General features: G+C 36.1%; 1 protein-coding gene across 1 annotated transcript; it reads left to right on the top strand.

Annotated features, from left to right (window-relative positions):
- LOC108680490 lies at window positions 1-23516 on the top strand. The gene is made up of 24 exons (XM_047882952.1): window positions 1-145; window positions 700-824; window positions 2261-2352; window positions 3506-4299; window positions 4695-4809; window positions 5495-5636; window positions 6905-7176; window positions 7844-7910; window positions 8473-8570; window positions 9695-9768; window positions 10331-10426; window positions 11155-11342; window positions 11895-12187; window positions 13249-13400; window positions 13580-13678; window positions 13963-14039; window positions 14762-15782; window positions 16531-16833; window positions 17985-18164; window positions 18776-18880; window positions 19736-19966; window positions 20519-20719; window positions 21145-21238; window positions 21682-23516. The coding sequence occupies exons 2-24, from the start codon at window positions 700-702 to the stop codon at window positions 22230-22232; spliced, it is 5370 nt and encodes a 1789-aa protein (XP_047738908.1). The 5' UTR covers window positions 1-145; the 3' UTR covers window positions 22233-23516.
- Window positions 23517-26821: the final 3305 nt, after the last annotated feature.

Genomic DNA, 26821 nt, shown 5'->3' with positions numbered 1-26821 from the left:
AGATATTACTTTGATGGACCTTAGAAAATAACTTTATGTAATAAGATATAAAACATTCAATAGAAATATCATCCTGACTGTGATGCAAGGGGCATAGTGTCATATAAATTGCAGCGTGGAGCAGTTCTGTGATAGCTCTGGGAAGGTAAGTTTTATTTGCTGGATTCGATGCCAAATAATCGAACATAAATGCTTGATATTTACAATAAATTTACTGTAATTATGTGTTTTATGTTGTGAATTTTTTTGATTGTATAGCTACCAGTGCAGCAGGAGAAATTTTACAGATATACGGTATTCAGAAAATGTTTCTAATATATATGTACATTTTCTTTTAAATGAATTTTTTTAATGGATGCAGTGCTTCATTTTATCTTGGTTTGCCATTTTGCTTTAATCTAAAGCATAAAAGTTATTATTTTGCACAAGGAAGAAAAATATAAAATTTCTTGTGTTCTATTTTCTTTCAGCATATCTCATCATTAATTATTTTCTTGGACTTTTTTTTTTGTCTTGACATATTCTGAAAAATAATGATGAAAAGTAAACAAAAAATTTTTTCTGAATAGAACAAAACTAATTGATTAGGCTTGGCAAGAAAGATACTTAGATGTACCATGTTTACATTCTTGAGACATATATTCTGGACATACACATATATATAAACATATATTTTTATGTATATATTTGCCATTACAGATGGTCCGCGTGGTGAGCGTGCACCACTTCACCAAGCAGGACGTTGCTGTGCTGGCTGACAGAGGCGACTGTCATGGCTGCTGTGCGGGCCCTGGGGAGCTGCTGCTGGTGGCGGGAGAGCACAGGTACAAACAACCAACAAAATAAATCATATAATATAAATAATAATTGCACAATATACATAAACTGTTTTAATAGTCAAGATTAATTGACTGCTTAGACCCCAAAGTCACTAAAAATTAAAAAAAAAGTAGCCAGAAAATTAACCATTTCTTTATATGAAAAAATGTTTTGGAGTCCAGCTCCTTACTCAGTTTAAAATCATAAAAAAATAATGACTACATTATGCATTGCAATAATTATATGAAAATAAAGATGGCATTGTGTTAATAAGATATAGGTAAATAATAACACCATTGAATTACTAATATAACAATAATAATAGCATTACAAGTATAAGATAAATATAATGTGAGTATCCCAATACTGAAATTTAAATAATAACAACTTTGCAATAATAAAATGCAAATGACAACTGCATCGCTGACTGGAGAAATTGGATATGAAATTCTCAGATGGAAATTTTAACGGCACATTAAACATGGGTACATCCTTTAAAATATTCTATGGCAGATTTTTGAATAATATTTCTATTTCTTGAATCATGACGAATGATTAGAGAGTACATTGGTAGCCTTATTGTCATCTTGGTAGCCTTATTGCCATCTTGGTAGCCTTATTGCCATCTTGGTAGCCTTATTGCCATCTTGGTAGCCTTATTGCCATCTTGGTAGCCTTATTGCCATCAAAGCCATATTGAACAACTGGATGAACTTTTCCTCCTAAAATTCTATCCTATTCTGCTTGTCAGCTATGGAGATTAGTGTGTTATTGATAATGAATATTAATAAATAGGTATTGTATTGACTGCAGAGGTAGGTAGCACCTTGTTACCTCTCTTTTTTGTGGTCAGCACAACAATGTTATTTTATTCACCCTAGGGATACACTCGCTCTCAGGTTTCAAAAAACTTAATTTTCCAAGTAGGTTGATAATATTTGGTTAGCTATGCACCACATTTGCTTCTTTGACTTCGCAACATTTGTGTTACATTGATGTCACTTGTTTGCTTAAATCACAAATTAAATAAAAATTTAAAAGCAAAGAATAGTCCGGGAAAAATTTATTCATTCATATTCCTTGTTACATTTAGGCACACATGTATAAAAAATATATCTCAGATACTTTACATTATATTTATTATGTCCAAGAAATGATTTATTTCTTCTTTATTATTTCATTGCAATATTGTTGTGAGTATCATAAGATTCAGAATTTTTGCCTGCATAACATTATCTTAGGGAGAGCTCTTTCACAACTCATGAGTGGCTTAGAATGTTTTTTTTATGTATTTATGTACGGTGTATGCTATAACAAGTACATAATTTATTTAATTATTTTTAATATTGAAATTATTATTATTAATAATAATAATAATATTAATAACAATAATTATTGAAATAATAATTTAATGATCAATTAATAATTGATTACTTTTCAGGGTGAACATAAGGGACTTGCAGGAGGGAGGCAGGTCTCTGGGGGGGTTCCCTACTGTTGACATGGTGCAGCAGATTGTCTACTGTCCGCTCGGTCAGTCTACTAGTAAACAATTTAAAATAAAACAATACTTGTATTACAATACAAGTATACAGTCTCCTGGTAAACAATTTAGAATAAAACAATACTTGAATTACAATACCTAGTAAACAATAAATTGTTTACTAGGTCAGTCTCCTGGTAAACAATTTAGTATAGTATATTGTATACTCATTTTATTCATGGTGAACTTGGGATTAGACTCATTAAAGCAAACTAATGATATGACGACCTGATGCTGTGGCTTTTCGCTTATCCTAAATATCACTATTCTCACCAACAGTATTCTATGTATACTGTGGAGTTTACAGTGTGTAAATACCATAGTCTGCAGTACATTCTATTATCATCTCCTTCTGCAATTATGGCTGCTTTGAGTACATGTCAATTAAACTAATTGAAATTTTTTATTCACGTATTTTATGCTTTTGATGCTCTACCTATGGTTGAGTTTTAGTTAACATACATCCCTCATTTTATTTAGTTAATATGGTAATTAGTTTAATAATGATTAATTATGTTATTCAAGTATTGATATCAAATGTTCTGACAATCCTGATGTCTTTTGTCCTTTTTTTTCATTATTTATATATTCTGTTTATTCACATTTGCTATTTATACACCTACTGAAATAGTAAAAGTTCTCACGTATTATTCATTTCTGAATTGTTTATTGTACTCATTTCTTAATACAGATAATTGTTATTGTACAGCATGTACATGTTCATACTTGAACATTGCATTGTTCAATATACAACATTGTTTCTGCTTCCATTGCACCCATTACCTCAATTTGAATCCTGGCTCTTCTATTAGCCATTAATAAATTTAAGCTGCTCTGTTACAGCACATCTGTTGCACAATTCTAATATGTATTAGGATATAATGTACCAGCATCTCTATTGACATATTATAATAATTACAGTATATAACATACGTACATGTATTAGAACAGAATATACTGACGTCTCTATTAACATATTATAATATATAACATACATGTATTAGCTCAGACTATACTGGCATCTCTATTAAATTATTATAATATATACATGTATTAGCACAGACTGTACCGGCATCTCTATTAAGATATTGTTTATTGAAATATTCTACTAAAATATATTAAATTTTGGCCTTATTTCCTCAGGAGACTTCGTGGTCACCCTTGAGAACGCGCCTTGTGGACCCGATGAACCTGCTGTGACGTATGTCCGTGTGTACGTCAACTGGGGGGGACACGCCCCCCTCCGGCCCTCAGTTACCCTCATACACGACATAATCGAGGGGAAAATCGGCAAGAAACCCCCTCATGATGACCCCATTGAAAGAGGAACACCCATAATTAGAGCACGCATCGCAGGCCGGGTGACCCCAGCGGGCAGCGCTGCTTCCAAGGATACCCTCGAAATGATAGAAATTCCCCTCACAAAACCTGCAAGTTTCGTGAATGTGTGTGAAGTGACGGGCAATATCATTGTTTCTTGTGATAAATCATTATCTATATTCAAGTTTGAGCGCAAAACATTAGGTATTTCTCGCGTGGAATATATCGACTTTGAAGAAGTCATGGAGATTGATGTCGGGTCCAGGGTACGAGAAGCCTGCCTTCTGGAAGACTTGGTAGGGTTTGTCTCTGAAAAAGAAGCTCATGTCTTCCAAATTGTCACCAACCAAGTCCCAAACGGGAAAATTATGTCCCCTGGTCCCAGTTCAGTGACCAACTTCTCGATTCTTGCTCAAAAATCACATTGGGATGAGATTGTGAGCAAAGAATTTAGTGAGCCGCAACGCGGGGTTTACCAGTCCCGGTCCCAGACTCGGTATCAGTCCCGGTCTCAGAGTCGGTCCCCATCTGTGCCGAGGTCCCCAAGGAGATCCCCCAAGAGGTCCCCAACTCCCACTTCCCGTCTCAGGGGCAAGGCTAAGGAAGCAAGTCGTGAGGTAAGGACAAAATTTTTTCATTTTGTTATGGACAAACATTTATATTGACACTCATTGTTCATGGGGACAAACTATTTCAGCATACCTACCTAATTTGTCTGTTCACATTTATAGTTAATAATTACTATATCTTATTTTTTCCTGATATTGCAATTTCTTTACTTAACATATAGACTGAACCAGACTTCACGCTTACCTTAATATTTCAACATATTTCATCAAATATATAGACTAAAATTGAGTTCTACGTACACTAACGGCTCTCACTTCTTCCTAATATTACAAATTATTTCTATAATAAATAGAGAAAAATGGACTAATAAATAATCTGAAGGTTTCCTATTCTATAATAAATAGAGAAAAATGAATTAGTAAATAATGTAAAGGTTTTCTAGCGCCAGGGGCCAGGCCGGCGTGGGACGCACGCGGTGTACAGAGCCGCTGGTCGCGTCGACCTCAGCAGAGCTGACCTCTCCTCCATGGTTCCTTATGGCGCCCCTAGGATACGAGGTCAGTCCCTGAGATCCTTATAGCGCCCCTAGGATACGAGGTCAGTCCCTGAGATCCTTATGGCGCCCCTAGGATACGAGGTCAGTTCCTGAGATCCTAATGGCGCTCCTGAGATCCTTGATCGTATAAGTAAAAGGATCTTCTTGTTTGTTTTGTGTTATATGTTCAACAGAACAATTTATTAAATTAGAATAATATAATCCATGAAATATTTCTTATTATATATCTGTAATAGTACTAGTAATAATAAATATATCTCAATTATTATAAATATTATAATTTATATCATATATCACTCGTAGTATAAGGTGGCAGAATTCCTTCCTTTAAATAAGTTGGATTGAAGATCAGAGAACGTGAATATTATTGATAGTGTAGGAAATATTATCAAATAAACACATTCTCCAGTTTTCAATTAAAGTTGATTATATCATTATTGTGCAGGTTTACTTGCAATTCAATTAATAATAATAATGGACATTGTTTTGTAATGATATCATAATAATAAAGGGATATAATAATAATGATAACAGTTATAAAATTATATAATAATATTTAAAAAATAGTAATAATAATTATAGTAATAAATTTATTTAATAAAATAATAATAATAACAATAATAATAGTAATGATAATAATAATAATGAAGAATTATTAATGCTAATGATGGTTGGTGACACTGTAGGTGGACTGTGCCAGTCCCTGGGCGGCAGCAACAGACTCCTGCTGCTGCCCTCAGTCCTGCAGTCCTTCCAGCCCCCTCCTCCCCCAGACCACGTCCCCCCCACCCCAGACCCCAGCGTCGGGGAGTTTCTGGGGCCTTCAGAGTAAGACAAATTACACACTCAAAAAAATAATGGGCTTTATTGTCCAAATAACGAAACACTATCTTACCCATGGCAGGGGCAGAGCCCTTTTGCCGGGCCAAACTGAGTCAATATGACCCACACGAAGACAAAAAGTGCATCAATATTTTGTTTTAAGGGTCACTTATTTTTCTGAGTGAAAGACTTTCTTGGAAAAATGAGTGGGACAAAGTTCATATAGCGACGAACTTTTTTCCCTTGTTTTGTTCATCCTTACTCACTTTTACCCGAGAATAGGAGTTAGTAGCGCTATTCCCCATTCATGTGGGTAAGAAAGTGTGTCGTTATTTTAACAATATGACCCATCCTTTTACCTGAGTGTATAGGCATTTATTTATAAATGATAGTTAAGCGAATAGGCATTATCGATGGTTTATAAATGATAGGTAGTTAAGTAGATGATAGATTTTGTTTCATTGCCTTACATCATCAGAAGCTGTCTCGGTTCCCACATATTACGTTGGTATTCATAAATATATATGAATATATTATGTACCTATATTTAAACCATAATTTCAGTGCTATAGAATAAAGCTAATCCTCAAAGGCAGTCCTGATTCTCATCCGTGAATGAAGAAAATATATTATTTCATGTGTAACCATCGTACATTACTGCGTTATTGATCCACGGATAGATCTGAGCAATTATTTTGAAATATTTCACGTATAAGAATATTATAATAATAATCGTGAATATATTGCATTGTAGGTGCAATCAATCCATTATAACAATGGGCACATATAGAAAAATTATCGAGACTTTGTCCAAATACCGATGCCCTTTTGTATGGGTCACCTTGACCCAGTTTGGTACTCCTGCATAAAGTCGGAGACAATGCATGAATCAATTTGTAGAATGAATAATTTTAAAATTTAGAAAAATAATAATAAAAAAAAGTAAAAGAATTTTTTATACATAAAAACATAATAAGAAATTCATTGTACATGAGTAACATTGGAGACATTGGTCTCTTTAGAAAGGTTGTCATTAACGAGTAATTTTTAAACGCTATTATTTTGAGAACATGACCCCTGCATTTTCCTGGGGCAAAAAGTTATTTTTAAACGCTATTATTTTGAGAACATGACCCCTGCATTTTCCTGCGTGCAAAAAGTTATTTGTAAAAGCTATTATTTTGAGAACATAACCCATGCATTTTCCTGGGTGCAAAAAGTAATTTTTAAACGCTATTAATTTTTTTGAGTGCTATTAATTTTTTTGAGTGCAGAAGTAGTCCGGGCTCCCCGGTCCGCATCCGCGTTGTGAGCAGCTCCGGGCAGCGCCTCATAGCGGGCCTGTGTTACGCCGTGTCCCTGGTCTACAGGGGGCTACCTGCCCCCCTGGGGGGGAGTAAATCCCTTCCTCAGCACATAGGGGGGAGGAATAGGTCCCCACGGGACCTTCCCCACCACTCCGGGCCTCGGTCCCTGGCCCGCTCTGATGGTCCCGCTCCTTTCTCGAATATTAAGCTGGTCCCGCTACGTCCCGGCAGTGCCGCAGGTTGGTTAGATATTTTTACTTAATTATATATATTAATAAATATATAACTAATTTTATATATTAATAAAAATATATACCTAATTATATTTATATTAATTTATTAAATATATTTAATTTAATTTCAGTTTTCAGTTTAATTCCATCTTTTTCTTTTACCCAATAAAATATCTATTTTTAAATCTAGCTATTTCTGTTCACTTCAGGTTTGATTTTTTTTGTTGGTCTGCTTTTAGGACGCATCTTTTAAGACTTTATAAAAAGTATATACATATGATCTTATTTGGGCATGAATAATAGTCTTTATTAACATCCGAACAGACGTTATTTTGCTTATTTATCTATTTGAGATGATCAGTCATAGAGTAATATGTGTAAAATATATTCGTGATCATATAACGCACTATCTTTGGGTCAGTGTATCGTGGGTTCGAATTCCGACCAGCTGCAAACATTTGGTGGTGCACTCAGAGAAATTAGTGAGACTGTCCAAATAGCGACGCCCTTTTCACGCGTTTTGTACGTCATATCGTCCCAGTTACGCCTGACTATGACCCATCCATTTTTCTCAGTGTGATGTTATAAAAAAAGCCCAAAAATCTTAACAATTTAAGTAATAGCCTTGATAAAATATGTTCTCATTACAATGTATAATGATTTTGACTGTTAGGCGTGAGCTTCAGTCGCGCGTCTCACCCGCTGCTGCCGTCGCCAGGCCACAGCGGCGCCCGTCCTCGGTCAGTCCTGTAAACGGCCAAGTCCTCATCATATATTATATTTTAATATATGATATATTGTTATTAAATATATATATTGTTATTATATATTATATTAATTTTTTGCTTTAAACTTAAATCCTAGGTATATTCCCAGCTTATCGCGTGTCAACGTACATATGATGCTGAATAATCATCTATAGTCATTTATAATGCTCAATAATCATCACGAAAAATCAGTACCTAATAATCCATAACCATCAATAACCGTCTATAATTAAAGTAATCATTTATAATCATTAATAGCCATCAACTATCATCTAAATCCTCAGTAACCATCGTTCATCATTTATAATAATCAATAACCGTCAACTATTATCTATGGTAATCCTCAGTAATCATCATTAATCATTTATAATCATCAATAACCGTCAACTACCATCTATAATCCTCAGTAACCATCATTAATCATTTATAATCATCAATAACCGTCAACTATCATCTATAGTCCTAAGTAACCATGCATCAATAATCATTAATCATAATGAGGAAATTTCAATAATCGTAAATAATGTGGTGGCAGGAGCGGGGGGGCTGTTGCTGGGGGGCTGTTCGCAGTGTTTTTCTCCGCCCCCCAGAGGGGGTACCTCTACCACCTCACCCTCACCCCCGACCCCTACGGTAATCATCCCCCCCCCCCTAATTACACTCAAAAAATTAATAGATCGCTTTGTCCCAAAAGTTCAAAAAATGACACATTCAGAACGTTACATATTCAAAAAAATGAATGGGTTATATCGTTTCAAATAGTGAGTGATACGCCTTAATAGTGGGCCAAACTGGGTCAGAATGACCCACTCACAAGCAAAAAAAGCATCACAATTTAGACAAAGGCTCGCTCATTTCCCTGAGCGTAGTAGCGTTTACTATAACTCCATACTTTAATGTTATAGAAATGCATGGGACATATTCTACTGGTGTGTAGTACATTAATACAATTTATTTATTAATAATATATAAGAAGTATCCATTTAATTGCACTGCTAATTTTATTTAAATTAACCTATTAAGTTGATTGACAATTTAAAGAAGCACATCGTGCCTAAATTACTAAATTATATTAAATTATACATCACCAACGTACTCTAATTATTGAAATATAACTCTAAATTAATAAAATCAAATTATCTATACAGCATTATATAATTAATGAACCGCAATTGTTTAATCAAAGCTCTAAATTAATATATAATAGTTAATTAATTATCAGTGGCAAATAACCTTTATTCTGTCGTCAAAACTCTAAATAAATAGAATAAAATTAACTATACAGCACTTATCAATTATATAGCAATTAATTATCTATTAATTACCTGAATAATGAATTATTACATTATAATAATCAAATTACATATTAAATACCTATATAATTATTATTACATAATAGTAATCGAATTACATATTTATTACCTATATAATTAATTAAATACATATTAATTACCTATATAATTATTTAATTACTTATTAATCATCTATATAATTAATTAATTACATATTAATTACCTATATAATTAATTAATTTCATATCAATTACCTATATAATTAATTGATTACATATTAAGCACCTATATAAATAATTATTTACATATTAATTACCTATATAATTAATTAATTACATATTAATCACCTATATAAATAATTAATTACATATTAATTACCTATATAAATAATTAATTACATATTAACTACCCATATAATTAATTATTACATAATAATTGAATAAAAAATGTAAATTATGTGCCCAGGTTCAGACGTGCGGCGAGGCTGCGTCTTCAGCTACACGTCCCCCGCCTCCGCCGTGGTGCTAGAGCAGTCTTTGGTCAGGGAAAATCACTTAACAAATGTCTATTCATTATTTAATTGTGAAATAATAGATACATTATTATTTGATAACTAAATCAAAATTAATTTTTCAATTACCACTCAAATTTAGCAATAATATTTAATGATGCAGCATCTAGCAACAATAATAATATTTAATAATGCAGCATTAGCAACAATATTAATGGTATTTAATGATGCAGCATGTAGTAATAATAATATTTAATAATGCTGCATTAGCAACAATATTAATGGTATTTAATGATGCAGCATTTAGTAATAATAATATTTAATAATGCTGCATTAGCAACAATATTAATAGTATTTAATGATGCAGCATGTAACAACAATAATAATAATATTTAATAATGCAGCATTTAGTAATAATAATATATAATGATGCAGTCTTTAATAATAATATATTTAATAATGCTGCATTAGCAACAATAATGAGAATATTTAATAATGCTGCATTAGCAACAACAATATAATATTTAATAATGCTGCATTAGCAACAACAACAATAATAATAATAGTTGTAATAATATATAATAACACAGCTGCACGCGCTCACGCTGACGGGGCTGGAGACGTACACGCTGCCTCCCCACCCCGGGGTGCTGGGGGAGGTCCTCCCCAGGGGCGTCACCATCAACGTAATTAATATTTATTGTTGTTATTATCTAGATACTATTAATCCCCACCAATTAATATTTATTGCTAATAATAAGTAAATATTATTAATACCCACCACAAGTTACCCCATGGGGTTGAAAATACCCGTGGTAACCGAATGGAATTCCTTATGGTGGGAAAAGTTATAAGATTTTTTAATTCAAATTAGGATTAAATTTACATTACTTCAGCTTGTGAAAATGAAATTGCATTCACAACCTGAAAAAAGTTAATTTGGTAATTAGTGATTAATTTTGTAATTAGTATTTGATAATTATCAATTAGCAATTTCCTCTGTAACTAATTAGTACATATTCATTTACTTTAATTTTATAGTCTTCAAACAATTAGAGAATTAGACTATGATTAATTTCTAATTTCTAATTAATCGTTTTATTTTCCTGGTCTTTGAACAATTAACATTAAAATGCAATTTACCACTAAATTTTAATAAATAACTGTAATCGGTATCATTTTTTTGGACCTTAAATGCCTAGCCTTTGCATTTAGAATTAACTGTACACTCAAAGAAATTAATGAGACCTTGTACAAAGAGCAATGCCTTCTTTTGTGGGTCATCCTGACCCAGTTTGACTCAGTAAAGTGACACATCCGATCTCTGCTCGTGCTGTGTGGTAAGAAAGTGCGTCACTATTAGGACAACATGACCCATTAATTTCTCTGACTGTACACGATGGATCTCCCCCAGGTGCCGGGGGAGTGGAGCGTCAGGGGGGGAACGGGGGAGTCCTGCCCCCTACCAGCCCCCAGTAATGGGGGTGACGGTCATGGTGGGGGGCTGGGGGGATGTTTGGTGGGGCTGCGCCCCTTCCTCAACGTGCACTCTCTCGCCCTCACCCCCTCCTGCCTCGCCCTCATCGCCTCCCCAGGGGATGCGTGAGTCAATTATCCTCTACTTAATTAATTAACATAATTAATATGTAATTATTTAATAACTCTAAATTCAATAAAATAAATATCTATTGCTCCTCACAAATACCTACTTACCTAAATTATGAATTGCTGTTTCTTTTCAAAAAAATAATTAATCTACATAAATTATGAATTACTACTACTTAAAAAAAAATAAATGAATAAGCTACATAAATTATGAATATAAGCTACATAAAGTATGAATTACTATTACTTTGAAAAATAAATAATCTACATAAATTATGAATTACTATTACTATTACTTTTCAAAAAATAATCTACATAAATTATGAATTACTATACTATTACTATTCAAAAAATAATCTACATAAATTATGAATTACTATACTATTACTTTTCAAAAAATAATCTACATAAATTATGAATTACTATACTATTACTTTTCAAAAAATAATCTACATAAATTATGAATTACTAGGTTATTACTTTTAAAAAATTCATAGTACAAAAAAATGTATCAATTAATGTCGGTAACCATGAGGTTCACTCACGCAGGCCACGGGGGTGCCGCTCCCTCGGTCCCTCCGAAGACACCCTGTACTCCCTACGCCTCCCCTCCCCCCGCTCCCTCTACCGAGAGATGGTGAGGGTAGGTCACACTCACTACCTCTCCTCCCCCTCCACCTACCTCCACCTCCTGCTGGAGGGCATCATGGTGCTGGTCATGCACCAGTACAGTGCCACCATGCAGTGCCACCACACGCCTGATGGCAGTGAGTCATCGCGCAGTGATGGCAGTGCCACGTCCGGCCACAGCAGTGACAGCTCAGGTGCCACCACTGGTCCTGGTGAGTGCCACTCAATACATATTCCATTAGCCGTGCCAGAATTTAATCTATTTTTTTAACTATTTAAAAAATTAAACTTGTGACCTTGTGATGAGTTTAGGACGTCGTAGTCCGCGGTCAAGCTGATGCTCCGCCTTCGTCGTCCTCCATCTCCGAGTCGTCACTAGGCGTTAAACTGTTGAAGTGTTAAACTATCTTATTTCAGGATACGTCTCCTCTGCAGTTATATCAATTAATGCCGATAATTTGATAACTAATAGACATAAAATTCGTCAGAATTAAGAAATATTCACGGGATGTAATGAACCTAAAAATTAGATGCGGGCCGGACTCTGAAATAGGTGCCGCCCAAGACTCGGGGAGCACGTAAATCAGCCGCTCCATGTCCACTTCGACTCGGGGTTTCAAGACCAGCCTCTAGACCGCTTACTAGCTTGGTATGACTCTATTGGCCCACCAATCTTATACCCTCAAAAGACGATGAAGTCTTAGGGAGATTCTGACCAAAAACTGTTTTTGATCGGGTGGCTAAGCAGACCCAAAATAACTTTAAATCGAGTGTAGCGACTCCTGGGCAGAAGTTTAGGCGGTACCCGAATTTTGTTAGGTATGTTCATATTATGTTAGGTTTGCTCATATATTGTTGGTTATGTAGCCTGAATTTTGTTAGGCATGTTCATATTTTGTTAAGTATCTACCCCGAATTTTGTTATGTATGTTCAAATTTTGTAAGGTATTTTCATATTGGTAAGGTATGTTCATATTTTGACATATATGCTCATATTTTGTTAGATATGTCCATATTTTGTTAGGCATGTTTACATTTTGTTGAGTATGTGGCCCGGATTTTGTTAGACATGTTCATATTTTATAAGGTATCTACCCCTAATTTTGTTAGGTACCGGTATGTTCATATTTTGATATATATGTCCATATTTTGTTAGCTATGTAGCCCGGATTTGGTTAGGGAGCGACTCTTGGGGTACGAGTGTTTGTCTAACCAGAATTTTTATCGGGGATAAGCGTGTCGTTAAATACTTGTGTTCCCCCACCATTACTAGACACCGCGGGTGGAGGTATAGAGGAATGCATGAAGATCAAAATGGCTGGCAAGAAACTCGAAGAAATGGAAAGCGACGTGAAAGTTTTGCACTCTCCTCGAAACTTGACCAAAACCACTCCTAAAAAAACCGAACACTCCACCACTCCTTCCGTGAGTTACTCATAGGCTTTGTGTTTATAAACTTTAAACCAATTTCTGTTACTATTAATATTATTATAATGCAGATATATTGTCTTTATTTCTGTCATTATTGATTTTATTATAATGCACATATTTGGAATCTTGTCGTTTTGAAATATATATACAGTTTGTTGCATTTACTCCCCTAGCCCCGTGAACCCCCTGCGTCTGGGTGGGCCCGGTCCCCCCCGCGACGCAAGCCCCGCACCCCCATCAGGGGGCGGCGCCCCGCCTCCTCTGATCAAAAGGTCGCCATGACTCACGCAATCTGTGTTATCACAAGTTTTATATGTGTGTTTTAATACAAATCTTTTTCTTTTAATCTTTTGGTTTAATTATTAGGAATAGTCAAAAAGTCGCTTTGTCTCACACAATCTGTGTTATCACAAGTTTTAATTTGTATTAAAACAAGCACTTTTGATCTTCTGTGTCAATTATGAGGAATATTTGGGATAATCAGGCAAAATAATCCCATTTGATTATCAATATTGTTTATATATTTTTATTTTTAAGCATTGTTTTTATTTTTTAGCGCGCTGAAGACGGCGATGTTGACCCGTGGACTTTACTGAAGGAAGCCATGCTGCTTCTCGCCGACCACCACGCGGTGTACGTTCATTAGTTAATTAATTAGTGCTAATTAGTTGAGGTTAATTAATTGGAATTAATCAGAGTTAATTAGTTGGAATTAATCAGAATTAATTGCTTGGAATTAATTAGAGTTGATTGGTTGCAATTAATCAGAGTTAATTGCTTGGAATTAGTTAAAGTTAATTGGTGGAATTAATTCGTTAATTGATTGAAATTTATTAGCATTATTTGCTTGAAATTAAGTCGAGTTAATAGGTTGGAATTAATTAAAGTTAATTGGTTTGAATTTAAAATGATAACTTCTGACCAATGTAGCAAGTTTTAAGTACCTATCTAATTAATATGTGGGACTTTTCTATCGTCCAAATATCGATACATTTTTGTCCTTATGTGTGTAATCCCGATTAAGTCTGGCCTGATAAAAGGGCTTATCAGTGCTTCGTCCGCTCTCTGCTCGCTTCGTACCTATGAGAGTGTCACTATTTGGACAAGATGATCCATGCATTTTTCTGAGTGTTCTGCTGACAGGCCTAAATTTTAAGAATTTATGCACTTAACTAACCTGAAGGAGACAGAGAAAAAGAAATGTGTCATATTGTTGAAATAGTGACACGCTTTCTGTATGTAACACTGATACACCCTCATGCCGGCCAAAATGGGTCATGATTAGGCAAAAAACACAAGGGCAAACAGTGCATCGCTATTTGGACAAAGTTCCACTAATTTACTTGAGTGTGCAGGCACGGCAAGGAGCAGGAGTGGCTGTGGGCCTGCGTGCAGGTTTACTTGGGCTTCGGTGTGTCCCCCAGCGCCGTCATATCCCGCCTTACTGCTATCAATGTCGCCAGAACTGGCAATTCCAGTGCAAAAACTGGCAATTTCAGTGAAAAAACTGGCGATTCCAGTGCAAAAACTGGCGATTCCAGTGGAAAAAATACTGCTACTTCCAATAAAAGTGTTACTTCTTCCACTGTAAGTTTGAATACTTCGTCTGAAAGTACGACTGTTTCCGCAAAAAGTTGCTCTGAGCGAGTCATCACCACTAGTGCCCCTGCTACACTAGTCTCGAATACTAGTGTTAAAACCGCTACTAGTTCCATTAAAGCTATATCAGGTGCTACCAGAAGAGGTAGTACGGTTAATCGCTCCAACCAATCCAAAAAGCCGCTACCACCCAGCAACCAGGGTAAGGGATCTACCGGGAATTCGGTTAGGGGAGCATTACCTAGTGCTTTGCCCAGTGCCTCAGCAGGTGCCTCATCTAGTGCCTCACCTAGTGCCACGCGACGGTCTTCCCCTGGCACCATGAAAACTAGTGCTGGTAGTGACAGTAAACCTTCAACTAGCGTTGCCAGGAACAGTTCACCTTCCGGGAAATGCACTCCTGGTACTGACAGAGATACTGTGGCTCTGTCATCAGTGTCAGAGAACAATAAAACTGGTGACCCACTTTCAGGGACCATCACGTTGGTTAAGGACCCACCTACAGAGGCCATCGCGTTCACAATATGCAACATGTTGACCCACTTTGATGCTCCAGTCTTGTCTTGCTCCGAAGCGACCTCCGTGCTGGAGTCCATGGAGCAGCTTGCTCCAGACTGCGTCTCCAGACTCCTCTTGATATCTCCAGCAATTAAGGAATTTAAAAAAGATAAAATATATTCTCTTCTCAAGAGGAAACTGGCCAAGTTTTCGCCCCCGCGAGCCACGGATGTCCTGGCGGTTGCCACAGTCGTCGTCGAGTGCGGGACTCCCGAACAGGTATTGAGAATTTTTTCATAATTTCAGAATATTTCATAATAATTTTTCATGATGATTTCAGAATTCTTCTTAATAATTTCAGAATTTTTCATAATATTTCAGAATATTTCATAATAATTTTTCATAATTTCAGAATATTTCATAATAATTTTTCATAATTTCAGAATATTTCATAATAATTTTTCATATTAATTTCAGAATATTTATATGATAATACTATACTGTTATTATTATGGCGAAACTTTATTATAACATAGTATTATTATATTATACTGACGTCTCGGCGGTGGCTACGGTGTAGAAGATGGCATTCCCGAAAATGGATTGCAAACTTTCAATTGTTATTCCAACATTTTATGATAGATATTATATTGTTTTCTGGAAACATTATTATAATAACTTTATAATAATGTTATAATTTCACGGATTAACGACGATAAATATACTCAGATGAAGTTCTGAAACATTTAATGCACGTTTCATGCCATAAAATTCTATTGTGGCATCGATTGCTATATGTATCCTACTTCATATAATTTGTCTGGATTATTGTTACCGAGCCCAATTGAAAGGAAGATAATTCAAATCTTATCAAATTTTGATAAACTTATCAAACCCTTACTTTTATAATTCAAACCTCGATAAAAAGTAAAAATAGTTGCCATTGATGCTCATACAGAGTGACCCAGATAAGCGTAAAAAGAGCATCACCATTTGGACAATGAGCCTCTTATTTCTCTGGGTGCAGGTTTCGTCAGTGCTAAGTCTTCTACGGCCGCACGAACTGCTGCATGTCCTGCAGCAGCATCCTGCACTGCTGCTGCAGCCTGTTGCTGCTGCAGAGGACGGCGAGAGCCCGCGCTGCAGCTCTGCAGCAGCTGCACGATATGCTTCCTCAGCTCCCCCCACCCCCCGGGGGGCGGGTGCCCCCTATTCCCTCACCCCCCTCGCCTTGGTTCTCCTGGACCACAAGTGGGACGTTTTCTGTGCCCTCTTCATCGGCCTCATCGGCGACGGCTGCGACCACAACCTGACACACAATCCTGACAAAGTGGGTCATGACTTCTAAGTGGGTCATAACCTTAAAGTGGGTCATAACTTCAGAGTGGGTCATAACTTCTAAGTGGGTCATAACCTTAAAGTGGGTCATAACTTCTAAGTGGGTCATGACTTCAAAGTGGGTCAAAACTTCAAAGTGGATCATGACTTAAAAGTGGGTCATAACTTGTGAGTGCGTCCTAACTTCAAAGTGGGTCATAACATCAAAGTGGGTCATAACTTCAAAGTGGGTCATTACTTCAAAGTGGATCATAACTTCAAAGTGGGTCATAACTTCAAAGTGGGTCATAACTTCAAAGTGAGTTATAACTTCAAAGTGGGTCTTAACTTCCAAGTGGGTCACCCGGTCAGAACTTCTAAGTGGGTCATGACTTCTAAGTGGGTCATTACTTCAAAGTGGGTCAAAACTTCAGAGTGGGTCATAACTTCAAAGTGGGTCGTAACTTTCAAGTGGGTCACCCGGTCAGAACTTCTAAGTGGGTCATGACTTCTAAGTGGGTCATTACTTCAAAGTAGGTCAAAACTTCAGAGTGGGTCATAACTTCAAAGTGGGTCGTAACTTTCAAGTGGGTCACCCGGTCAGAACTTCTAAGTGGGTCATGACTTCTAAGTGGGTCATTACTTCAAAGTAGGTCATAACTTCAGAGTGGGTCATAACTTCAGAGTGGGTCATAACTTCAGAGTGGGTCATAACTTCAAAGTGGATCATAACTTTCAAGTGGGTCGTAACTTTCAAGTGAATCGTAACTTCAAAGTGGGTCATAACTTCCAAGTGGGTCACCCGATCAGAACTTCTAAGTGGGTCATGACTTCTAAGTGGGTCATTACTTCAAAGTGGGTCATTACTTCAAAGTGGGTCATAACTTCAAAGTGGGTCATAACTTCAGAGTGGGTCATAACTTCAAAGTGGGTCATAACTTCAAAGTGGGTCATAACTTCAAAGTGGGTCATAACATCAAAATGGGTCATAATTTCAAAGTGGGTCATAACCTCCAAGTGGGTCATAACTTCCAAGTGGGTCATAACTTCCAAGTGGGTCATAACCTCCAAGTGGGTCATAACTTCCAAGTGGGCCATAACTTCGAAGTGGGTCTTATTCTAAGTTGGTCCTAACTTCTACCTAACACAATCGTTCTTGGTCAGAAGCAGAGCCGTGACCAGCACAAGCACGCCACGTCACGCGTGACGTTGGACGTGTTCGTAACATGTCTGATGGAGGCTCGTCCCATCGTCACGTGCGGCCCAGAGTGTAACGTCAACTCCCTCAGGCTCAGGGACTTTCTCGAGGCCTACTTCATGGAACACGTCGATGTCATCGTCAAGGTTACATTATTATTATTATTATAATTCACCGTGAATTATTCAATTGTAAACGCGTACTATTTGCAGAAACTAATTGTAATTGACCAATAATTTTTCCACCGGGAAAACGAAAGGTGAAATTATTGTTATTATAATTCACCATGAATTATTTAATTGTAAACACCTATTATTTGCAGAAACTAATTGTAATTGACCATAAATTTTCTGACCAGGCAAACGAATCAACGTTAAAACAAACGCTTGGTTAAATCAACGTTGAGTAAACGTTATACCAACGTCATTCGTATTGGTTGATAATTGCCATCGTTTAACTAATTATTGTATTTATGTATATAAATTTTAATTACCAAGAATGAATTAATGATAATCATACGTGTTAATTGTAAAGATTTAAAAGTTTAGAAGATATTTAAAAGTATTAAAAATTTAAATTGTAAAGATTAAAGATAAATTGTTGCAAAGAGTAAAAATTAATTGAGCTTAAAGTAATTAATTGTAATGAATCTCAGGCTGCAGCACAATTAAGGCTCCCAGGTATTAATTGTAAAGATTAATTGGGCATAATTTAATTTATTATCATTTAATTATTATATAAATATTAACAATATCAGGCTGCAGCACAAGGCCCCCAGGACGACACGCGCCCCTACAGCCGCGCCGTGAGCGTCCTAGTGAGCCTCTACCTCGCCAGCCTCCTGGGCGCCTTCACCCCGCAGGTCATTATTATATTGATATTATTTAAATTATTAAATGTTAAATAGCGTTTTATAGGTCATATATTATTATTGAGTAAGGCGTTACACCTCCATAATACGGATTTTAGGAACTCAAGGAATCATCCCGCCAGCCTCCTGGGTGCCTTTACCCCGCAGGTTAATATTGTATTGTTAATTAAATTATTGTATGTTAATTAACGTTTTATAGGTCATAACATTATTATTGAGTAAGGCGTTACACCTCCATAATAGGGCTTTTAGTAACTCAAGGCAGCACCTCGACATCGCAGGTTATTATAATGTTAATAGTTAATACTTGATTTATAGATGTTAAATAAGACGTTATAGGTCCACAGGATATACGGTTCTTAAATAACACGTAAAAGGCCGACGAAACAGTTATTCAATAGTGTGTACACATTTTACTCGTGACAAACAATAAATGAATCGTAAGATTTTACTGCAGTGATATTAAATAACACTTTATTTGCCTCCAGTTATTAGCCTACACTCACAGAAATGAGTGAGACTCTTTCCACATAGCGATGCACTTTTTGTCCTCGTACGTTATATATAGGAGTCATCCTAACCAAGCAAAAGAGCGTATCAGTGCTACATGCAAGAAGTGCGTCACTATTTGGACAGTATGACACATCCATTTTTTTTAGTGTAAATGGACATATTATGCGCTACCGTGCAAGGTAAATGTGTGTCACTATTTGGACATTATATGACCCATTTTTTCTGAGTGTAAATGGACATATTAGCGCTACCGTGCAAGGTAAATGTGTGTCACTATCTGGACATTATATGACCCATTTTTGTGAGCGTAACTGACCTAACTGCCCCTCTCAGAGCCGCGACGCTGCGGTGCGGGAGCAGCAGCGTCAGTGCGTCAAGGAGCTGTACGGGCGCCGCCCTTTGTACCTCAACCTCCTGGACCCACCTGCTGCTGGGGGACAAGGGGCACCCTTCCCCCATCAGGGGGGATGTGAGGGTGTGGGGGTGCAGCCCCCAGACGGAGGGAGTGACGACGGGGGGCGGCAGGGGGGCGGTAACCCCCGAACAGACCTCCTCATCCTGCAGGTGGGCGGGGGTGTGCTGTTCCTGTTAGTTTATTATATTTAATAATGAAATAATATTTATCTTATCATTTATAGAAAATGTATAATATTTATTTATATACATTTTTAAATAATAAGTAATGTAAATATATTATATATATTTATTAGTTCATAATTCTACCATCACTTGACCTGAATCCACACGAAAAATATTATAATCGTGTAATAATTATAAAGAAATAATAATTATATGATTTACTATAATACTGCACTGAAAAGATGAGTGGGACTTTATCCAAATAGCGATGCACTTATTCCCTTAAAGTGAGTCACCCTGACACAGTCAGTATCAGAACCACATCGGCACATCCACGGCTAATCAAGCTGTGTGTAGGAAAGTGTGTCAATAAATACGGACAATATGACCCATGCATTATCCTGAGTGTTGACTGCTACAGTCACTGCTAAATACGGACAATATGACCCATGCATTATCCTGAGTGTTGACTGCTACAGTCACTGCTAAATACGGACAATATGACCCATGCATTACCCTGAGTGTTGACTGCTGCAGTCACTGCTGTGTTCGCCGTTGCCTTCGTCTTGTGATCGTCGCCACGTCGCCAAGTTCGTTGCCAGCAACGCTGGTATTGCTGGCAGCAGCAGCATCCTGGCAGCATGTCTGACAGCACCGTGCAGCACGTGCAGCATCAACGTGCAGCAGCTGCAGCTCCTGCTGGACCAGCATCCTCATGCTGTCGTCGTGTATGCCAAGGTGCTGCAAAATTACATATTATACCAAAAATTCTTAAATTTTTTTCCAATCAGACTTTGTTCCTCCCAAAATGGGCATTTTTTATAAAAAAATGTTATTTGATCTTTTCCCATCAAAGATTTTTAGTTTCATTTATTTTGCTAAATATAATGATTGTCTATCAGTAAAAAAGCTACTTTAGTTTCCTGGTGAAGAGCATCTTTTCACTTTTTTTAACATTATCCTTCTGTTTTCAATTGAAAAATATCTTATTTGTTTCTGAAGAAAAATAATCTAAAGAAAAATAATTAAAACAACTTCGGTTTCCTGGTGAAAAGCATATTTTCACTTTTTTTCAAACATTATACTTACTTTCCCTCTTGAAATATATCGTTTCAATTTCTGATTTAAAATAATTTAATTAAAAATAAATAACTAATTTCCAGGAGACGTGCGAGAACGTCGCTCAGTGGACGTCTTTAGTGACGCACGTCGTGCGTCTAGACGCGCATACGGGGCGCTACGCCCCCCTCCTCCGAGGTGGGAAAAATCTTTATCTTTTGTTTCGCAATTATAATAATATATTTTATCATATTATAATAATAAAACCGAACAAAAGTTTAGTTAAAAACTCCTGGTTTAATTTGAGTAAAATATTTTATATTCATAACTGTCGTTGAATTACACTATTTCGGAATTATTAGAATATATTTTATAATATTATAATAATAAAAGCGAACAAATTTTAGTTAAAAACTCCTAGTTTAATTTGAATGGAATGTTTTATTTTCATGAATGTTGTTGATGTTGAAGATAAGAATATGTGTTGATAACCATGTTGATGATATTCATAATGTGTTGACCATTTGTGTTGATAACCATGTTGATGTTGAACATACAATATGTGTAGATTGATGTTCAACATAACAGTTAATGTTGATAACCACATAGATTTTCAACAATATCCTGTCATCGTCTTACAGATATTCTGACATGTCTCAGCGAGACGATGAGCTACCGCGACTTCATTTCTATTTTGCCCATGGATTTCATTGACCAAACTTTGATTCCAAATTCTACTACAACTTCTACTTCGACTTCTACTACAACTTCTACTGCAACTTCTAATGCAACTTCTACTGCAACTTCTAATGCAACTTCTACCGCAACTTCTACTTCGACTTCTACTACAACGTCATCTACAACTTCAACTACAACTCCAATTTCAGATAAAAGTTACGCGTGGAGGCTACAGAACGTGTTTTCCGCCGCCGATCGATCGAAATTGGGGGAAAATTCATGTGTCGAGCGCACCCAATTTGATGATAATAAACACGACGGATCTAAATTGGGTGAAAATACAGATGTAATAGGCAGCCAATTCGACGGTAAAAGTTGTAATAAAATAGGAAATTGTTATTTTGATTATTCGTTGTGCGGCGATCTGGCAAGAAGATGCCTGGCTAGAGCCTTCACTGAGCATGTCAACAGCTCGTTGATAATCTATGCTGCGGCCGTGCTGTCTAAAATGTAATTAAACAATTTAAACTGCTTAATTAGGCCACATTCAATTATTAAAGTATTTCTGATTATCATCGTTCCCGTTAAATTCAGTCAGACTTAATAAGACGCGTACGTTAAATAATATATAATCCTTGACTTTGATTATTATTTTAAAAAACACAATACGGTGAAGTGGTTATCGTTTGACCTCAATAACATGATACGATAATATGGTAGCTATTTGACAAATACGGTAATTTGTTCACCATTTGACCTCGCTTAAAGGTTATTATTTCGTTGCCACCTCACGATTCCTTGTAGAAAATTTGACTCACTGATCGGTATTTTCGTATGCGAATTTCATTTCTACTTCAATTCATTTGAATGTATATTTTTCATCGATGATTATATATATTTAAGTTTTTGAATTTTGGGGATTATTAGCCAGCGATCTGCCATTTTAGAAAGACGTTTCTCTCGGCCCTATTTCAACGAGAGAACATTATAGTGTAATAGAGTTGAACTTATTCTATATTATAAACTTAATACCTTCGTTGATTGTGTTCTTAACTCTAGTCGATGCTTTATCAATATTGTCATTAAAATGTTATGAGTGCCGTATAGCTCTTTCTCAAGTTATTTTTTAATCTCTCTTTGATGTATTCATCAATTTAATATAATATATCTAATTTCATGACACTTGAGAGTCGCCACTTGGCGACTCTACTGCACTTGAGTCGCCGCTCTTAATAACTGTTTTAATTGCGCTAATTGTGCTTAAGTTTAGTCATTATAATAGATCGTTTCTATTGAAGGCCGGCGACATTCGTGCTGTGCTACATTCTACTTTGTTCTACTGACGTGAGCTTTATTCGTCACGACTCTCACGTCTTGAAGTTTGCACTTCTCTACATTTGCCTTCATGCGCAAATGTTTAATATACTATAAATGTTTTCCTAGTTTTGTGATTTTTTATGGAATTTGGTATGCAATAATTGTGTATTCCATTAATTGACTTTCACACTCAATCTTTACTAAGTCATTTTAAATCACGAGATCATTTTTCGATTTTCCGCCTCCTGAGTTTCATTTGTTTTTGCAATAAAATTTTCATTCAAAACTAACCTTCAAATGTAAACCTGAAAACTTATCGTCTCAGTTTCCTGCTGGAAACCAATATAAATTTCACCATGATTATATCCAGTCAGGGCAGCCATTTTGTTGAAAAATTCAATTTTACTATTTCATGACATATTGAAATTTCTATATCATTCTGTGAATGAGGTGACCAAGAAGAGGTGCGCGTCATTCTTAACGAAAGTATTTCATAATTAACATTTAATTATAAATTAATAAAATCTTGAGTTATTTTTTTTTTTTTTTTTTTTGAGGAGAGGGGGCACCGTTCACGGTTCTGCTGATGCACCACCTTCGACGCCTACCTAGGCGGTTACTCCCATTGAACTGTTCACACTCGTGCCGAGGTTTCGAACCCGCGACTTGTCAACGCTCGTCTCGCTACCGCCTGCGCACTCAGAGAAATGAGTGAGACTTTGTACGAATAGCGATGCACTTTTTGTCCTTATGCTTGTGTGAGTCATCCTGACCCAGTTTGTCCCGGTTAAAAGGCGTATCAGTGCTACGTGCAAAAAGTGCGTCATTATTAGGACAATACGACCCATTCGTTTTTCTGAGTACGCGGTTCCTAATAATTTATTGTTTATCTTAACCCAATTTTGAATAACTGTAATGAATTTATCCCTGTGCCTTATCTTCTTGTCCCTTGCTTCTTTTTTCGCCCATATATGCATTGATATGTTCCAATATTGTTATATATAATAGAGCAATATTATACATTGAAATAACTACTTCAACTAAACTTGGTGTGAGTGAACACAGCTTCTCTCCAACCTGACGTTCACTAAGACAAATGAATGTGACTTTGTCCAAATAGCGATGAAATTTTGTGTTGGCCCCTGATCGCTTTTGCGTCCGCTTCTTGTTCGCGCTAAGGGTAAGAAAATCAGTCAATATTTGGACAATATGGCCTAATATTTTTTTGAGTGTTGTTTTTGTTAACGAGTATCCGTATAGTTTATGACTAAGGTATGAGTGAAGCCCTAAACAGTCAATATATGCTTCAATTAAACTTGAGAATGTTTATTTGAAGGAATACGATTAATAACACATTATAACGACGATTAATAACACATCATGCCCGTATACAGTAAAATTATAGCAGTGAGTTGCTGGTTCCAACCACAATTATTTGTAAAAATTCTGCAATTTGTGGGTCATGACCGGCGGCACATGGTCTAATCTTCAACGCTGACATTATTATATGGAATCATTATATATTATTATTATTATTATTATACTTTATACAACGCTGACACTTGTTATTCACGACTTCCATCTGAACGTGTTCATACCTCCTTAGCTTAACAAAAATAAGTCAAATGTGCTGATATTTTAAGTGCAGAACTTTCTACTCTGAACTTCTTTTAGGATGTATACGTGTACATTTACATATTTGTTGCAATTTGAATTCTACTTCGTTCTTTTGTGATGAAGGTGACGAGAAGATATTGCCTTTTGTGATGAAAGTGATTAGAAGATATTACCTTTTGTGGTGAAAATGATTAGAAGATATTACCTTTTGTGGTGAAGGTGATTAGAAGATATTGCCTTTTGTGGTGAAGGTGATTAGAAGATATTGCCTTTTGTCATGAAGGTGCTGAGAAGATATTACCTTTTGTGGTGAAGGTGATGAAAAGATAATGAAGATATTGCTTTTTGTAATGAAGGTGATGAAAAGATATCGCATTTTAATGATCGTATTCAAATGATTACTCTATCCTTCATACTTATTAACACAGAATGGTTTTTGAAAGCGTATATATCTACCATTTATGGCTAATATATCTAATGTTTATCTATTGTTGTATGGCTAATAGCTGCTTTTTTCGAACCAGCTTCAGCGGGCTGGACAATTGAGACCTTCCGCCCCTTGTGGGAGATGATTAATTTGAGATTTCGAATAATTGAGACCTTCCGCCTCGCTGGCGATGTTGTATTTTGACCTCCGGTGCGAAATATCTGGATAGCTGAAGCGCCAGCAAACCATTCTACTACTAGTCTCCCTCTTAAATCTACCGTTGTATTTACAATTTTATGGCTGATGACAGTTTTATCTATAAATGCAATGCTAGTAAATCTACTATATTGTCTACTGTATATGGCAAATATATTTATCGTATTTATGACTGATACCTGTCCACGATTGATCAAAAATAATACCTTAATTAATAAGATGAGGATACTGTTGACGTTAAAATGAAGACAAATATTATTAGCTTGTTGACGTTTTAATGTTAAATAATGACAGGAAACTCAAACGATTATTATCAATAACAAGGGAAGATGGAAAATTACAATGTTATATTTTTAAATCCATATTCATTATTTTCAGATTAAACTCTCTCAAACCTTGAAGTTCCATGTTCAATTGTTCATGTATATTGAACGAATGCATTTGACGTAGGCAATTAAAGTTATTATCTAGGTTGCCATTATTTGAAGGTAGAATGTTTATTTGCATCATCCTCAGCACAATAAGTTCCTCACTATAATGCTCTCTATAATCCTCACTTAAACAGAACATTATGTTCTATGTTGTCTATTACTTTGTTTCAGATTCGTTGGAAGTTTTCGTAGCTTTTTCGACTTAATCTTGCGCTCTACTAAATGGTAACTTCATTGCTCTAAACCGTGTGCCAACCTAAATGTATAACATAGAATTTCCTTGGTAGATTTATAATCCATTCATACTTGCTAGTTCTTCTTAGTAAGTGAAAAGCAGTTTAAGCTTTGTAGTATTGACTGTTTTTTTCTAATAATTAGAATATAATTAAAATTTATTGTAACATCCCCAGGCCTCGCTTGTGCTAGACATGTCGCTTACATGCCTCGCATCACTCAGAGAACGGAGGAGACTTTGTCCAAATAGCGATATATTTTGTCCTTGAGTGGGTCATCCTAACCCAGTTTGGGTGTATCAGTGCTACGTCCATGCTCTGCTCATGCTGTGGTTGAGGAAGTGTGTCACTATTTGGACAATATAACCCATTTATTTGCAGTGATGATCGCTTGTGTGGATCTGCCAGAATGTACAATTCTGTGTGAATGTAAAAGCGTACACCCAGAAAAATTCATGGCTCATGTTGTCGGAATAGTGACACATTCTTTGTGTAGTACTGATACCTTCGTTTGCCAGTCACAATAAGGCCAGGATGACCCTCAGAAGAACAAAAAGTGCATCGCTATTTGGGCAAAGTCTCATTCATTCCTCTGAGTAACATGATAATGAGGAGGGTTTATTTGTGTTGGAGGTTATATTGTATATTGAACCTTGCTCTGTATTAATGTATTGAATTATACTAGGCAAAGAATACATTGTTTGCGTCTTGTTGTTGTGAACGCGTTTATTGTCGTTATCTATTTAGTCACAATGCACCATTGATAGAAATCCACCCTACACGCAGAGAAGTAAGATTTTGTCCGAATAGCTATGCACTTTCTTCCTTATGTGGGTCATCTCGACCCATTTTAAGTCGGTAA

Source organism: Hyalella azteca, unplaced genomic scaffold, assembly GCF_000764305.2.
Source record: "Hyalella azteca isolate HAZT.00-mixed unplaced genomic scaffold, Hazt_2.0.2 contig11707, whole genome shotgun sequence".
Classification (NCBI taxonomy): Eukaryota; Metazoa; Arthropoda; class Malacostraca; order Amphipoda; family Hyalellidae; genus Hyalella; species Hyalella azteca.
The sequence above is the reverse complement of the archived record's forward strand: the minus strand, read 5'-3'. Positions and strand labels throughout refer to the sequence as shown.

Excerpts from the sequence above, each read along its gene's own strand:
- LOC108680490 (XM_047882952.1), top strand. The coding sequence starts at position 700 with ATGGTCCGCGTGGTGAGCGTGCACCACTTCACCAAGCAGGACGTTGCT. Across the intron at positions 10,427-11,154 it reads CCAGGGGCGTCACCATCAAC|GTGCCGGGGGAGTGGAGCGT; the intron begins GTAATTAATATT and ends GATCTCCCCCAG. Across the intron at positions 16,834-17,984 it reads TGACACACAATCCTGACAAA|AAGCAGAGCCGTGACCAGCA; the intron begins GTGGGTCATGAC and ends GTTCTTGGTCAG.